Raw genomic sequence first — 18,185 nt, forward strand, 5'->3', positions numbered from 1 at the left:
TTAGTACCAGAAAAGTGAGCAGCCGACAAATATGGATAAGTGAGATTTCATCAGAATTAAAATCTTTCACTCTGCAAAAGCTGCAGATGAGAGGTCTGGAAGGTAAGCCACAGACTGGGAAAAAAACTCCATGAGCCTCACCTTAGGGTTTCTACTGCTGCAGAAAAACACCATGACCAAAGCAGGTTGGGGAGGAAAGGGATCATTTGGCTTACACTTCCGCATGACTGTTCATCATCAAACTCAGGACAGAAACCCAAGCAGGGCTGGGTCCTGGAGGCAGGAGCTGATGCAGAGGCCATGGAGGGATGCTGGTTACAGTCTTGTGCCTTCTGGCTTGCTCAGCCTGCCTTCTTATAGAACCCAGGACCACCAGCCCAGGGATAGCCCCAGTCACACTCCATTGATTGCTAATTGAGAAAATGCCTTACAGTTGGATCTCCTGGAGACATTTCCTCAATGGAGGCTCCTTCCTCTCTGATGACTCTGGCCTGTGTCAAGTTGACACCAAACCAGCCAGTACGAACCATAGATCCAATGAAGGACTGTCTTGCAAATACATGTTTCTAAAACAAAGCTTGGTTAGAAAAAAGTAGAAAGACCTGGAGAAATCTGTCACCACAGAAAAACTATTGGTGGCAATAAACATAGGAAACAGGATGTTCCACACTGGTCAAGAGTAAAACATAATGTGAATGGAAGCCATTTAGGATTGCACAACTATTAGAATTACAGAAAAATGGCACCATGGAGTGAAGGTGGGAGGAGACCAGCTCATTTCTATACCATTGGTGGGAACAAAAAGGAACAGCTAATGCTGTTATCTATTCAGGGGCCAGAAGAGTAGTTTATTGTTTAATATGCCGGCTGCCTATCCAGAGGACCCGGATTTAATTCCCAGCACCCACATGGTGTCTCACAACCATCTGTAACTTCAGTTCTAGGAACTCCAGTACCACGCTGTGTCTTCCGTGTGCATTGGGCATGTCCGGGATGCACAGACACATATGTAAGCAAAGCACACATTCACCTTAAAGATAGTAAGAGTTAAAAAAACAAAAACCTATTCAACTAGCACGTGACCACAATTGCACTGTGGGACATTTATCCCATAAAAAATATATTACTATAAAACCTACACATGCATGTTTATAGCTATTTCACTTATATTAACGCAGGATTGGCCAGATGTTCCTCAGCTGGTAAATATGCCACATTATGGAAACCATACTCCACAAAGAAAATGCCAGTTGACTTTATATATACATATCTGGGGTGAATCCCCTAAGAACTGAACTTCAAAATGTCTACCGTAAAGGGCCCATGCTATTATAGTTCTGGTCATATAACAATGTGGAAAATGGACTGAACCGTACGTAACATGTTCATCACTAAAACATGCCTTGTGTTTCCTGGTTCCTACTGACGGAAGCCTGGCATGGAGCTGGAAGTCTTCACCATTAAGTCTGTTACAGCACTGATACAAAGCAGGCATTCTGAGGTAAAAGCAGGAATCGGGATGCCTTAGCTGAGGCTAAGTGAGTTCATCGCTCAGCGTCTGCCCAGGCCCAAAGCTTTCAGAATGAACAACTACTGTCTGAGGGCACTTACAGTAAACACTTAAAAATTTGTACTTTGGGTTGGCCCAAGTGGGAATTAATGCTCTTTCAAGTTTATTTAAAGACTCCTCGGTTCAGTTCTAGAAGACTCTCTTGAGAACAAGGAGATGTGTTATGCATGCAGGGCCCACACAGGAAACCTGGTTTTGCCTTCCACCACTCTCAGGGAAAAAATCCTGTAATTTCTCAACCTCCATGAACCCACTGGGAGTAACTAGGTGATAGACTTCTTAAAGCCCTGCAAGAAGCAACAGTGTTGGCCACTTAGCTCAGAATTCGGGGTTTGAGGGGATTATTTGGAAAATAACGCTCCCCGGTTAATTTTTTGTGGGTCGGTCAAAATGATCACCAAGACAACGGGTTAAGATTAGCATGTTGAGGCATGAGTCTGAATTACAGGAAATTAGGGTTTAATCTTCATTCTTCCCTGTTCTTTCTCTTGCTTCTCCCTTGCCTCTCTTCCCTCCCTCTCCATTTGGTTCATTTGAAGACAGGGTCACAGGTAGCCCAAACTGGCCTGACTCTTGCTGTGTAACGAGGGGAGGCGGATATTAAATCCTTACCGTCCAGCCTTCCCTTCCAAAGTGCTGGGATTTCAAGCGTTGGTTCCAGCCTGGGTGAGGGTTTCCTTCCACACTCCCTTTTCATTAAAGACAATACAACACAGAAGAACAACTGCGGAAGGCAGGGTAAGGTTAAATAGAAACATTCTGTGATACATTTTGTACAGAGGATAATCAATGTATTTGAGGCTGTTGTGTTGCAATAGAGTCCAAATTCCCCTCACTCCCTCCGTTCTTTAGGCATCTCTGCCCTCTACTGGACGCAGCAGCATCCTGTGAATGTCTTCCAAACACCAGACCTCCATGTTCAAGATACCCTGAATCCAGCCACGGCCATCAGAACAACTCTATTTGGTGACAGTTTTAGATGGACCACCAAAATGGATTATTTCTAGAAAACTTGATTTTCTAGAGGCCTTCTAATTGAGGAAAGAGAATTAATTTCTGTCACTTCGTGAAGGGAAAAAAGATCAACAGGAGAGCCTGGTCTTCAAGGTCTGGACAACAGCTGAAGTGCGCAGTGGTCCCAAAGCGAATTGATCCTTCTACACTTCCTCTTCCCTGTACACTTCCTCTTCCCTGTACACTTCCTCTTCCCTGTACACTGTACACTTCCTCTTCTCTGTACACTGTACACTTCCTCTTCCCTATACACCTCCTCTTCCCTGTATACTTCCTCTTCCCTGTACACTTCCTCTTCCCTGTACACTTCCTCTTCCCTGTACACTGTACACTTCCTCTTCTCTGTACACTGTACACTTTCTCTTCCCTATACACCTCCTCTTCCCTGTACACTTCCTCTTCCCTGTACACTTCCTCTTCCCTGTATACCTCCTCTTCCCTGTACACTGTACACTTCCTCTTCTCTGTACACTGTACACTTCCTCTTCCCTATACACCTCCTCTTCCCTGTACACTTCCTCTTCCCTGTACACTTCCTCTTCCCTGTACACTTCCTCTTCCCTGTACACTGTACACTTCCTCTTCTCTGTACACTGTACACTTCCTCTTCCCTATACACCTCCTCTTCCCTGTACACTTCCTCTTCCCTGTACACTTCCTCTTCCCTGTACACTTCCTCTTCTCTGTACACTGTACACTTCCTCTTCCCTATACACCTCCTCTTCCCTGTACACTTCCTCTTCCCTGTACATGTCCTCTTCCCTGTACACCTCCTCTTCCCTGTACACTTCCTTTTCCCTGTACACTTCCTCTTCCCTGTACATGTCCTCTTCCCTGTACACCTCCTCTTCCCTGTGCACTTCCTCTTCCCTGTACACTTCCTCTTCCCTGTACACTTCCTCTTCCCTGTATACCTCCTCTTCCCTGTACACTGTACACTTCCTCTTCTCTGTACACTGTACACTTCCTCTTCCCTATACACCTCCTCTTCCCTGTACACTTCCTCTTCCCTGTACACTTCCTCTTCCCTGTACACTGTACACTTCCTCTTCTCTGTACACTGTACACTTCCTCTTCCCTATACACCTCCTCTTCCCTGTACACTTCCTCTTCCCTGTACACTTCCTCTTCCCTGTACACTTCCTCTTCCCTGTACACTGTACACTTCCTCTTCTCTGTACACTGTACACTTCCTCTTCCCTATAAACCTCCTCTTCCCTGTACACTTCCTCTTCCCTGTACACTTCCTCTTCCCTGTATACCTCCTCTTCCCTGTACACTTCCTCTTCCCTGTACACTTCCTCTTCCCTGTACATGTCCTCTTCCCTGTACACCTCCTCTTCCCTGTACACTTCCTCTTCCCTGTACACTTCCTCTTCCCTGTACACCTCCTCTTCCCTGTACACTGTACACTTCCTCTTCTCTGTACACTGTACACTTCCTCTTCCCTATACACCTCCTCTTCCCTGTACACTTCCTCTTCCCTGTACACTTCCTCTTTCCTGTACACTTCCTCTTCCCTGTACACTGTACACTTCCTCTTCTCTGTACACTGTACACTTCCTCTTCCCTATACACCTCCTCTTCCCTGTACACCTCCTCTTCCCTGTACACTTCCTCTTCCCTGTACACTTCCTCTTCCCTGTACACCTCCTCTTCCCTGTACACTTCCTCTTCCCTGTACACTTCCTCTTCCCTGTACACTGTACACTTCCTCTTCCCTATACACCACCTCTTCCCTGTACACCACCTCTTCCCTGTACACTTCCTCTTCCCTGTACACCTCCTCTTCCCTGTACACTTCCTCTTCCCTGTACACTTCCTCTTCCCTGTAGACTGTATACTTCCTCTTCCCTATACACCACCTCTTCCCTGTACACCACCTCTTCCCTGTACACTTCCTCTTCCCTGTACATGTCCTCTTCCCTGTACACCTCCTCTTCCCTGTACACTTCCTCTTCCCTGTACACTTCCTCTTCCCTGTACACTTCCTCTTCCTTTCCTACACTGCATTTTCTTATGATGCATAAAGTGTAGCCCAGGCTTGCCTTAGACTCACTAGAGTGGAACATGGCCTTGAACTTCCAACCACATCCTGCCTCACTCCCCAGAGTCCTGACTGGTTTATGTGGTACTGAGGATTGGGTCCATGACTTTCCACATGCTACATAAGCAGGATACCAAACTGAGCCACACTCACTCACCTTTCGAATATAAATCTTTTCAATAAAAGTAACTTTGTGTTCAAAATCCCTTTGTGAAAGTTTCCTCAAATTAACCTTTTTTTTTTTTTTTTTTTTTTTTTTTTGAGTACAAACAACTACTGGTCAGTGTCCCAGGTAAAATAAGAATTGAAGCTTGAATTTCAAGTAAAGTTGCTAAGTTATGCCCCAGTTATTGAACGAGCTTGGCTGTTGTGGGGCCTGCGCTATGAAGAGAAGAGGTACAAATGGGTGTGGTCTACACGAGAACAAACTTCCTTGGGAGCATCCAGCGCAGAGCCATTTTGCAGATGCCACTGAAACTCTCCTTTGGCCATGAGATGGCAGTGCACTGTCTGACCCACAAGCTACAGGGGCATGGGGGAGAAGAGAAGACCTTGTGGGAGCAGGCCTGGTGGTCTGGCGCTGTCCTGACAGCATATGCTGAAACTGCTCTTGGATCATCCGTGAAAACAGTCTGAGCCAGGCATCAGAAAACCTCAGTGTCCTAGACTCTCACAAAAATGTTCTCATTCAACACTCCAAAATTAAACATGTTAACCAGTGATTCAGAAACATGTCGAATGTCCCGTCCCGATGTTTCCATCAGCAGCTAATGTCGGAAAATGCCGGGTTCCACACATAGAGTCCTCAAGAATCAGAATTAGCAGACATGTCCAGAATCACCTTTATTCTGCTTCCATTGTTAATATTTCACTTGTTCCCATTTAAAGGTTTCAGAGCCACATTAAACAGTGCCAGCATTAGCAGACGGCTGTGTAAGAACATTATAAAACACAAGCGATAATCTAAGATAGCCCCTTTTACAGCATTCATATTAGTGCATTAAAACATTGATTCAAAAAGACAAGTGAGTTCATTGGCAGACATCTGATTCTTATTTGAATGAAGAATGGTTTTAAGAAAAAAAGTGGCATCTAAACGAACTCTTAACATTTAAGTATTAAATTTAAGTATAAAAATGAAATCCCAAATCTGTAATTGTAGGAACATTACTTTGCGAAGACGGGACCCAAAGATACATGTCTAATGAGTGTTCTGAGGGACACAAGGGAAAGTAACTAATGGCCAAATAAAACAAGACCGTGTGGGAAAAGTGGTTCCGTGCAGTACGAAACTGGCATCTTTAGCATCTAAACAGAACAGACATTGGTATGGGTTTTTCAGACGCTTCTGCCCTTAGTATGTAGTGGATTAAATAGTCCACATTAAAAACAATCTATCCTCACTATCTTTATGATGCAATCTGCAGCAAATGCATATATACACATAGGGAAGAGATTCACTGATTTTATTCAGGGATGATGAGAGCCATCCAATAATGGCAGAGCAATAATGATCTGCACTGCCCTGGACCACAGGGGATAAAATGTCCCACAGATGGGGCTGCTAGGGTTTGCCTACTGAGAACATTTACTGGACAAATGAAACTTAAACTCGGATTTTTTTTTAATAAGATAGCACAATCATGTTACACGGGTTACACAGTGACAGAGGTGTAGGCAGAGCACACATGCCAATCAGATAATTCCCCAAAAGTTAAACAATATAAATAAATTATAAATGAAGGGCATATACAACGTGAGCAAAAAACCCAACAGTTGTTGGACTAAAAAGCAGGGAAATTGGGCCAGCAAAGGGAATTTTAAAAAACTTGGGTATTAGAAAATATCAGATTGAATCCAAAAGAACACCCACCCCCCCACAACCCCCTGGTAAAAACGACGAAGTGCGGAGCCATCTTTTACACAACAGCGTCAGAACATCGACAAAAGAAAGTGATCCCGAGAGCCTGCCTACGTCTCGCTGATAACATCATGCAGTCGTCCGCGCCTTCGGTCGGTCTCAGCCTTTCAGACCCCATACGATGAAGAAGATGATCACGATTCCGACCACCAGGATTAAAATGATGATGCAGAGGGTTTTTCTGGATTTGCGCTGCAGAAGCGAGAAGAAGACCCAGTAAGTGAGTCAGCAAGGGGCCCCCCCAGTCACTGAGTATCACTCGGTTTACTTCAGGAGCACGTTGGAGACCTCATATTTGGGGCTGAGATTTTTCTTCTTAAAAAAAAAAACAAAAAAAAAAAAAAACAAAAACTCTACAATACACATGGTGGTGTTTTGCTTTGTTTTGATTTTCAAAAAATATTTTTCTTGAGATAATGTTATAATTCAAAGAGCAATTTTTTTTTTTTTTTTTTTAGATTGCTGGTACTTTCTTGGGGGTATGGTTGAACTTAAGGCAGAAGAAACCAGTGGCTGGAGAGACGGCTTGGTGGTTGAGAGCACTGACTACTTTCTTTCAGAGGACCCAGGTTCAATTCCTAGTACCTGCATGGCAGCTCACATGTCTGTAAGTCAAGCATGTGGCACACAGACAGATGCCAACACACACTGTAGGGACATGGTGCAAGAAATGCAGTCATGTAAGGGGAACTCTGAGTGGTTTTTGGTGAGAAAACTCCAAGAAAACAAGCTAAGAGCCTTAGGACCTCGGTTTCTTCAGAAACGTGCAATTGTTCTTGAAATGTGTTTCTGTGCCCCTCCCAGGTAGAGCGGGTAGAAGTGAGTTCACCTCAGATTATTCATTACAACTAGATATTGTTATTTGTTTATGTGCCTCTATGGAAAAACCTGTTTACACCTGGCTTGTCCTTGAGACCATATGCTTTATTCATGTGACTCTTCTTAACCCTCAGAGCATAAATTGCCTGATGTTGTGAATAAAGCTGGTTACTACATGAGCATTCAGGAGTCTGTCTCATGTTTAGGCTCCATTCTCCCAGGTTCAACTGCCTATAGAGTAGAGTTTAAATCAAGAGGTTTACAAGAGAAAGAAGACACTGTATTAGGTATAGGTGGTTCTGGGGCAAGGCATCTGCTTGGTGTGCAAGGTCCTAGGAGAGATCTCCTGTTCCCCCTCAACCCACAACAATGCAAAGGAAGACAGAGAGAAGTTACCAGCTTAAGTGATAGATCGAAGATACCTAGAAATGAGGACAAGGGATAACCCTGTAAAATGTCACCATCACAAGCTGCCAAACGCACCGGCTCACCTGATGGAAAATGGTGCTAACACGAACTTTTCAGGTTAGAGGGGAAAGTAAAAAGCAATTAAAAAATATCTAAGAAGTTACAATGTTGTAGACAAGGTTCAAGAAAGTGGTAATTATGAAGAATGACAAAAACATGTTTTTAGAGGGGAATCAAGTATTGTCTTACGACGATGTTCAGAATCTTCAAAAGAGTCCAACCTTGTCTTACTGGGCCAAGGTCTACATGCTGTACCATTGTTAATAATTCACAGCCATAGTATCTGAAGCATGATTGATACTTCATAGATTATGTATAGAGTATCTCACATTAATGAGATTTCATTGACTAATACATTTATATCTACTGAAGGGTCTGCTGCATGTTGACATGCTATGTAATGATTGACGACACTCCCAGATAATGTGGTTTCCAGGGACTTTGACGAGACATTTCCAGTGTGAGGGCCTTTGTCACATCACTCTGGTGTACCACTGACAAGAGGAAAGAAAAAGTGGGGCGGGTGGTGGTGATGCACCCCTCTAACCCCTGCACTTGGCCAACAGAGCCAGGTGGATTTTTGAGTTTGAGGCCAGCATGGTCTACATGGTGAGTTCCAGGAGAGCCAAGACTGGGTAGAGACTCTGTTTTGAAAAAAACATTAAAAAAAAAGTAACAAGAAAGAAAGGGAAACTGAGGGGGAACAGGCCACCCAAGAGGTCTTTCCATGTGTCAGGCCTTTTGCTGTCATAAACTGCCATGGATGCAGAGGACAGCTCCCATGTAGCACTAGAAACACTAGAATTTCCACATGGATTTGTTTTCCAATGAAAGACACTGACACCGGTTGCCGTCCACACGTCTGGGAATGTGTGTGTTAATCCCTGGTGGTCTTTGCTATGCTGTAATGCCAGCCCTCATTGGCTCCCCCAGAATCCTGAGCTTTGGTTCTCAGTCGCTAGAACCATCTTTATGCTTATCAAACCCTTCCTCTCTAGGTCCTTGTCCTGAGCTCTGCTCATCTGTCAAGAGAACTCATGCTTATTTACATAAAGATCACGTTTGTCTTGCTAAAGAGATGTTCTTCAGTGTAGCCATGCCCAAAGCTCTGTTGTGATAGGTGTCTATGGAACCATTTTTTTTCCCAAATGGTTTCCATTTTTACTGTATTTAAACATATGAAGAATATATTGCTTGGTGTCAGACTGCAAAGGTTTTGACCCAGCATCCGCCATGTTGTGCTGACTTGTTTCATTTTTAGCTTACCCACATAAGTTCCTTGCCAGCTATGGTGCGTGCAGGGACCATGACAATGGGTAGAGTCTGGGGCAGTAATCTCTTGCAAGCGTCATGACTTCCTATCTCTGTGGATCACCATGAAAAAAACAGATGGCCAAACTAACGGACTGGCATTTCGAACTGACTGGCATATTTCTGACCAGTGCCACCACCAACCTTCTACATAACTCTAATATCAGCATACGCAGCCACTTCAAAGTGATTGTATTTTAAGTCAAAACTCCAAGTTATAAGGCAATGTATTACAGTTACCTGATAATTTGCCGCTCTTGACAGCTGCTGGTTTGCCTGCTGTACGTGAACTTCCGCACTTTCTACATTGGCTTCTATGCTGTCTTTAAAATAGAAGACACACATGCAGGGCTGTTGAACACGCCTGATGCTCCAGTAATAAATCACTACATTTCATGCAGCAGACGTATAAGGCAAAGACGTAACCCAACCAACACACGAATATCTAAACGAAGGACCTTAACCACCTTCTGCACTTTTCTAACTGGACGCGACACAGTACTGTCACTTTGCAGATCAGTGCCAGCACAAGCACCTGTCTGTTTCTAACCCCAGAGCTTTCACGGTCTCAAGACCAAAGTGCAAAGCAAACTGACACCCTCTGCCCAGTCCCAAAGAACTTTCGTCACCACAGAGGAAAAAAGCCCACTTCAACTTCTCGAAACCGTAGTCTACAAGAGCAATGGAGGAGCCCAAACACTCAACCTTGGTCCTTTCTATGTTGATTTAATCAAAATGTCCTGCCAGTTGTAGGAGTCTCTTGGCTTTGTGTTTACTTCTGTAAGGGCGGCCCACGTCAAGTCATTCACATAAATGCAATGCTTGACCTATGATGCCTGGTGCAGTGGTGGACTTCCCTGTAAGAATCTGGTAACATTGTTTTCTTCGTACTCCTTACTGCAGAGAGGTGTAAGCCTCGCCCAGGGCCCGCCGGTCTTTGCAGCCCCGCTTTCCACTCTGTTCTAACCTGAGGGCAGAACTGACACTGCTCTGCAAGACCAGAGATCTCGTCTCTTCTCCTCCCTGCAGACTCTCAAAGTGATTGTGTTTCATTTATCTGTCATTCCTTCCTTGGCAGAAGACACTCAAAGGTCTCATGGCTTCTTTGATCCTTGACCATCCTGACTCCCGACTCAGCGATGCTCTTTGCAAACTTTCCTAGGTGTTGGAGCTGGTGACTGCCTTCTGCAGTGGCAGGCCCGTGTAACTACACCCTGGTTTTCCTATAAATTGATCACACATGTCTGATGTGCACATACTTGTAAACGTGGGTGTGGAGGCCAGAAGTTGGCATCAGGAGTCTTCCTTAGATGCCTTCCTCACTCCATTCTGACACAGAGCCTCTCAGTGAATCTAGAGATCATTAATCCTGCAAGACTAACTGGCCAGGGAGCTCCAGGGACACCCATGTCTTTGCCCCTTCCATTCTCAGATTAGGGCGAGCGGAGCAGGTGTCCACGTTATACTCACTCTGTTCATATAGATGATAGGGATCTGAACTCAGGGCCTCATGGCTTGTATAAGGGATCTGAACTCAGGGCCTCATGGCTTGTATAAGGGATCTGAACTCAGGGCCTCATGGCTTGTATAAGGGATCTGAACTCAGGGCCTCATGGCTTATATACCAACTTGTTTTACTAACTGAGCCATTTCTCCAGCCCTACCGTATGCACACACATGTGTACGTGTGTGTGTGTGTGTGTGTGTGTGTGTGTACGCATATGAGTGTGCGTGGGTGGGAGTGTGAATGTATAAGACTGTGGTATATGTATGTGTGGTGTATGTGCACGTGTGTATTGGGGTACCTGCCTTTGTGTTCACAGAGGCTACAGGAGGATGCCAGGTGTCCTGCTTCACTACCCTTCACTTTATTTCTTGGAGACAGGGTCTCCCCGGACCTGATCCAGTCTTTGCACTTGACAGTGCTGGGGTGAGGAACACGGTGCCACAGCCAGCTTCCTTTTCACAGGTATCTGATCTCAGACTCAGCTTACACAATAAGAGCCCTTATCACTGACCTCTCCCTCCAGCTCCCATACTTTCCTTTCCTTAATGACCTCATCCGTGACACACTTCCACAGTTCTATCTCACATCTAAAGCGTTAATGCCACGGGTCTCAGGCCCCTGGCATCTAAATCAGCTACATTAATTTATCAAAAACTATTTGGTCATTGGCAGGACAAATGACCAGGCGAATAGCTAACAATTTCCCACAGAACGAGACAGCACACACAGTTACAAATATCACGAGACGACCCCTGTCCTATTTGGATAAAAATGAAAAGCAAGCCCTGGAAGTAGGTTGCAATGCCATGTGGCTCCATGAGGAGGCGCTGATTACACTCCGAGCTTCAAGCTTTGGAAGCACATGGAGCTTCCTTCAATCAGCAGGAATGCAAACGTAGGCGAGGGCAGCCTGCAAACTGTAGAGACTACAGAAAAAATGGAAGAGAAGCTTTCTCCTCATTGAGAAAGCTGTGACAGGTGAACGGTCCACAGCAGCAGGACTTACCAATAACATCTCCTTGTTCATGAATCATCATCCCCAAGTCTTTGAATATTTCGTTAATGTCCATAATGTCAGCCTAAGACAAAGATCACACGTTATTATCCATTATTACAAACACGGTCCCCACTCCTTCAATGGGAAAATCAAAAGAAAAGAAAAAAAGAAACAAATTTACACCCACTCATGCATATATAAGCATGCATTCAGAAGTAATATATACATTTTAGGAACGTCAGAAAAATACACTAGTGTAAACACTTCTAACTAAACAGCCTCTGGATGGCTTCTAGTTGTCCAAAGTAAATCTGTGACACACACTACCTCAAGTGAGGCAGGACTGAAATTGAGGAAGGCTGTGGAGTACTAAGTTCAACCTGATAATTGTCACAACCAATATTTGATTAGAAGAATATGAATATCCTTGTATTTCAATAAAAATTTATCCAGGAATTTGTCAATTACAATAAATTGTGTATAAATGTTTATAAATTTAAAGTCATGCGTTAATACCTTTGAGTATCTGGTAGATCATAGTGAAATTATAGACATCATCAGAGGGTAAACAGATTATAAATTTATTGGATAACCTAAAGACTATACATGGACTGACCCTGGACTCTGACCTCATAGGTAGCAATGAATATCCTAGTAAGAGCACCAGTGGAAGGGGAAGCCCTGGGTCCTGCTAAGACTGAACCCCCAGTGAACTAGACTGTTGGGGGGAGGGCGGCAATGGGGGGAGGGTTGGGAGGGGAACACCCATAGGGAAGGGGAGGGGGGAGGGGGATGTTTGCCGGGAAACTGGGAAAGGGAATAACACTCGAAATGTATATAGGAAATACTCAAGTTAATAAAAAAAAAAAAAGAAAAAAAAAGAAATTTATTGGATAAATTGTAACTTTATTTTCCTTAGTACATACCCATTTATTTTTCCCAACTAAACACTATTTTTTTTTTAAGTGTGTTAGGACGTTTGTATATCTATCATGGCCTTAGTATGCCTATCTGAAAAATGTCACTGATGATGACATAGTTAGCAAGTTTAAAGAGCTTGTGTGAGGATGGAATGAAAACTCTGTGTTATCACAGAGCCTTGGCACACGAAGACCTTCATTAGCCCACTGTTAGGAGTGGCATCAGTTCAACAGAGCTACAACGGAACAAATCCTTCCTCTCTGTGACGTGGTGGTCACCCTAAGAAAATTACAGTTCTCTTAAAGCTACTGCCAAAGCCTCACTCACGAAGGGATGGTGTGGTGGCTTCGGGGCGCTGCCCAGGTTCTTTGGGTGGTGTTCATTTTTAGAGTGGAGCTTTCTCAATACTAAAGAGAACGGTGATTTAACCATGTAGGAGGCATATAGCTTCTCATCCCAGTTCCAACACTATCGTTTCCTACACAGGAATTATTCCAAATTCTACACTAGACATTTCATCAAACTGCCAGATGTTTTAAGAGTTTTCTTCTCTAGCGCTCTCCGGGTGTCTGACTGGAGCAACAGTTGGGCATAGGCATGTAAGGCTTACTTCCAGCTGTCTGATTGAAGACTCTCTCTCATGAATGAGCCGGAGGTCATCCTCTGTGATTTCTTCATCTTGGACTTGCACTTGAGGCTGTGTTTGGCTATAAAAACAAACACAGAAAGGAGACTTATGTACTCCTTAGACACGCTTACTGAACAGGATATTCTGGTCAGACTCAAGATCAGACTACTGCTCATTTAAAAGGTGTTGAAATAAGTAGCCATGGTGATACGTGCCTAGAATCCCAGTTCTCACTGGGTAAGGCAGAATGATCCAGAACTTAAGGCCAGTCCTGGCTACATGGGGAATCCCAGGTTAGCCTAGATAACACGGTGAGATCCTGTCTCCAAAAAACCTCAATAAATAAAGAAAAACTTGTAGGCATAAATAGACATTTTATACAAATTTTACCCCGTTTTTACTCTACTCATAATTTTAGCTTATACTGCTTTTGATGTACTCATTAAGAGTCATACTTGGTAACTTCATATAAGAATATTTTATTCTTAAAAGTAAGAAAATAAGTTTATTTGTGTGATCTATTTATATATTACAAAATAAATACTTTATAAGTATTTATTTTCCCAAATCTATGATTTCAGTTGATAAATAATAGACTATTTATATTATAATAAAAGGTTTCATTCTGCATCATGGACTATAATATAGAGAACCTCAAAAATTATTTTTTGATTTATAAAGCAGTTTTCTTATTTCTTACCTTTCCCAAGATACAAAATTCTTCTCTTTTGAGCTGTCTTCAGGAAAGCCACCCTGAATAATTTGGTTAGAGGACAAAAAGAAAGCAAGAATAAGAAAAAGTAACAAAACACTCATATTTTCCCTGTGTTTTGTATGAGTACGTGTTCATGTGTCTGTGCATACATGTGTAGGCATACATTTCTGTGCATATGTATGTGCATACATTTGGGTGTATATATGGGTACGTGAGCATATGTATGGGTGTGTGTATATATGTGTGTACACATCTGGGTGTGCATGTGCATGTGAGCATATGTATGGGTGTATGCATACATTTGGGTGTGTATATGTACATGTGATCACATGTATGGGTGTATGCATATGTGTGTATATATAGGTGTGTGTATGTATATATGAGTATATGTATGGGTATGTGTATGCATATGTAGATATATTTGGGTGTGTGTATGTGATCATATGTATGGTGTGTTCATGTATGTGTATGTACATTTGGGTGTGTATATGTACATGTGATCACATGTATGGGTGTATGCATATGTGTGTATATATAGGTGTGTGTATGTATATATGAGTATATGTATGGGTATGTGTATGCATATATAGATATATTTGGGTGTGTGTATGTGATCATATGTATGGTGTGTTCATGTATGTGTATGTACATTTGTATGTGTATATGTACATGTGAGTATATGTACGGTGTGTTCATGTATGTGTGTGTACATTTGTATGTGTATATGTGCATGTGAGTATATGTATGGTGTGTTCTGTATGTGTGTGTACAGTTGTATGTGTGTGTACATTTGTATGTGTATATGTGCATGTGAGTATATGTATGGGTGTGTACAAATATTTGGGTGTGTGTATGTGAGTATATGTATGGGTGTGTATATGTGTATGTGCATATATTTGGGTGTGTATATGTGAGTGGGTGTGGGTTATGTATATGAGAGAACACATATTTGGATGTGTGTATGTGAGCATGTGTATGGGTGTATGTATATGTGTACATAGATTTGGGTGTGTATATGTGAGTACGTGTATGGGTGTGTGCATGTGTGTGGATACATATGGGTATACATGTGTGTGATACATATGGGTGTATGTGGGGAGCAGGGAAAGCTAAGTTCTTGTTCTAATTTTCAAGTTCAATTGCGCATGCAATGTCAAAATAATGTCGTAAGCTAACAAGGAGGGAATTCACTGATTCACTATTCACAAGGCCCAACTAATAAACATCATTTAGCTCACATTAATGTCATTGTGGAACCTGAGCATTAAAGAATGAAACATCCACGAATGGCAGCTCCCGAGAGATTTAAAGCTGGATTAACTCAAGAGTCCATGTTAGAGCATCTGTTCACTGATCTCTTCCTGGTTTTTGACTTTTATGTGGTCTGGACTTTGCTACTGCTCCATAATGAGCAACTACAGCAATGCACATTACGTCTTATAACCCGAGACTTATGATTTAATATTAATATTCACAGGTTTAAAGGTGCCAGAGCCCTCTACAACTTTACGTGGGATGATGTCATTATGCAGGTGAAGGCAGGTACAGGATAGAAGGAGGCCTGTCATTGGATGAGAAGGAAGGATGGGCGGGAGAAAAAAGTTTGAGGGAGGAGGAGGAGACTGGAATTAAAGAGACTAGAGAAGCCGCTGAGAGAACACGGAGGCTGACGTTAAGACTCCACCCTGTGTGCTCTGAATGTTCTTAAGGGATGGATGTGTACAGGGCTTTGTATGTTTAGGTGGGCAATTGTACCTTATCAGTTGGATCAGAGGTTATTGTGTTGTGTGTTCTTTCTTGTGGGGATTTAAGTTTGGGAGAGTGTGTGGCGGCAGAGACACTGGGCTGCCACGGAGTTGGGATGTCTATTTCTGGCATGGGGAAGCCTGCCTTGGGAACTGGGTGGGTAGAGAGATGGCTGCCAGGCTCAGAGAGAAGCCATTGGCAGTGTGGTATGGGATGGAGCAAAGCGGGTGAGAGGCTTTGCTGACTGAGAATTAAGATATCAGCAGATATCTTGGGGCACTTTGGTGCTGGACCTAGTGGGGGTAAAACACAACACAATATTTTTTTATAATTTTACAACAACAACTTTCCATGCCGGGATGAGGCGAGCGCCCTGCTTTCAGCTGCCCCTCACAGTACCTACCGATACTCTGGAACTGGCTCGCACTCGGGCCACGAACTCTTTCTCTCTCTCAGCAGCTTGCCTCTGCACTTTCTGAAAGTTTGTTAGCGCTGTGGTGAATTCTGCCACCAATCGGTCTTTCTGTATCTTCCTTTGACGCTAAGCGGACAGGAGAGAAACACAGTCTAGTAAATCAAACGGAGAGGCTGACAGGACCTACAGTGGTTGCTTCACTTGTTTGCCTCTACTTGATCCTGAAAACTGCCACTCGCTCTCACAGGAACCCTCTGATGGCCTCTCATGCACATTTCCAGTGGGTCCCAGCATTTGTACTTGGATCTTAAGGGGGAAGAAGGTCAACCCTGCAGGACCCCCACTTTAGGCTTTCCTAGCTGCGGATAAGTCAGTCCCAGTGTCAAGGTCAATTTTAAGTAATCCCTTCTTTAGGCAAATAAAGCCTATACCCTATATAGCTCATAACCTGCAGTAAATAAGCAAGGAGATAACTGTACCCCCAGGCACACTTGGAGTGTGTGCATGCTTGAGTGGGGGTGAGGGGTAGGAGTGTGGGGGTGAGGGGTAGGAGAGTGAGGGGGTAAGGGGTAGGAGAGTGAGGGGGTAAGGGGTAGGAGAGTGAGGGGATGAGGGGTAGGAGAGTAGGGGGTGAGGGTAGGAGAGTGAGGGGGTGAGGGGTAGGAGTGTGAGGGGGTGAGGGGTAGGAGAGTGAGGGGGTGAGGGGTAGGAGAGTGGGAGGGTCCTGCAAAGTCAGGAAGCAATTACACAGGAGGCATTTTCTCAGTGTGCACTTAATTACGGGTCAGGGCAACTACATGGAAATAATTTCTGCTTTACGGAAGCACATGATGCTACCTGAACAGCTAAATACAGTTTTGTGTTCTGGTAACTAATCTCAAATACAATTATTTTTGGCTGCCTAACTTCCTTTGTAGCGTCCCAGTTCAAAGATCCGACTGTGCATTTAATTTCTCTCCCATCCAGGACATCAAAACTCCCATCTGAAGCCGCGTACCTGTTCACTGGGGGTGGTGGGCAGAAAGCCAAACTCCTTAATGTACTTATCTGTTTCTTTCGCAAGTTGGTTAGTATACTGCTGCTCCTGCTGCCTAAAGTCAAAAGGGAAATGGAGATGACAAAGCAAAATCAGAAAGCAAAGAAGAGCACAGCCCAAGAAACGCTCTGCACCCCCGCATGAACCCCAATAAATGACAAAAGCTGGCTTCGCCAAAGTGTGTGTTCAAGCTACCGACTGGAAAAGGACTCATAGTTCCCTGAACTGGCTGTCAATTTTTTTCTGCCAAACCAAATCTTTAGGTTCTGGGTCTTGGTTGATACCAAGAAATACGACATAGGAGGGTCTTCATTCCCCCAGAGTACCCAAGCCTAGAGAAATAAATACGAGTTGGTGTTACCTATAAGTAAAAGCTGTTACTTATACATGGAGATGACTGGTGAGGAGGGCTGTGGCTAGGACAGTGCTGGCTGGCTGATCCTTTATATAAGGGACTGGGAGTGTGGACAGTTCTTATCTGCATCTCTCCTGGGAGGGCGTCTGAGAGGGAAAGACTATTTGTCTCTGTGCAGCTCTCAGGCGTGAGGTATATCGTATTTCTTTATGTGAACACTTATGAAGACGGAGAGAGGGAGTGTAGTACAAACTGAATAGTGGTTAATTGTGAAGTGGGAAACCTAACAGGGCTTCCTTATAGATAGATCTGAATACAACAAAAGGGATAAGTTATACCTATACCTATATTTTCCTAGACATAAAGAAAAATGTACAAATTTCAATGAAAAGTACTTACTATTCAACAATATAACCTTGCGATAGAGGAATGCTTAGAAACGCCCCAGGCTTCCCCTGCCCACAAGGACAGCCAGTGGGGCTTACAGTAAAAAGACGCTCACATGTAGATGTCTGTGTGGAGCTAGTGAGGAAAATAATCACCAGCTCACAGCTCTACGGCAGATGCCCTTGCTTGGACGGACTTCCCTAACCCTCAAAGTTCTCAAAGGGGAAGCTGCGAATTCAGAACTTCCAGTATTAACTCTACCAAAATTATGTCGCTCTTTATTATGTACCCGCATTGGATTTTATTTCAATAAGTGATAGCGTAGTAC

At 43.6% G+C, this 18,185-nt stretch overlaps 1 protein-coding gene across 3 annotated transcripts in view; it reads right to left on the minus strand.

Moving 5' to 3' along the window:
- Positions 1-5,449: 5,449 nt before the first annotated feature.
- Stx7 (syntaxin 7) overlaps positions 5,450-18,185 on the minus strand; it is a 40,250-nt gene continuing 27,514 nt past the window's right edge. For 2 of the 3 annotated variants that reach the window (XM_017589644.3, XM_039089032.2), the window contains 7 exons: positions 17,077-17,170; positions 16,068-16,205; positions 13,904-13,956; positions 13,186-13,282; positions 11,664-11,736; positions 9,391-9,473; positions 5,450-6,744 (listed from right to left, as the gene is read on the minus strand). In XM_017589644.3, the coding sequence (XP_017445133.1) occupies positions 6,652-6,744; positions 9,391-9,473; positions 11,664-11,736; positions 13,186-13,282; positions 13,904-13,956; positions 16,068-16,205; positions 17,077-17,170 (631 nt within the window). In that variant the 3' untranslated portion in view covers positions 5,450-6,651. The remainder of the gene's footprint in view (positions 6,745-9,390; positions 9,474-11,663; positions 11,737-13,185; positions 13,283-13,903; positions 13,957-16,067; positions 16,206-17,076; positions 17,171-18,185) is intronic. The other variant, NM_021869.2, reaches the window with a different exon arrangement.

Source organism: Rattus norvegicus, chromosome 1 (genome assembly GCF_036323735.1).
Source record: "Rattus norvegicus strain BN/NHsdMcwi chromosome 1, GRCr8, whole genome shotgun sequence".
Classification (NCBI taxonomy): domain Eukaryota; kingdom Metazoa; phylum Chordata; class Mammalia; order Rodentia; family Muridae; genus Rattus; species Rattus norvegicus.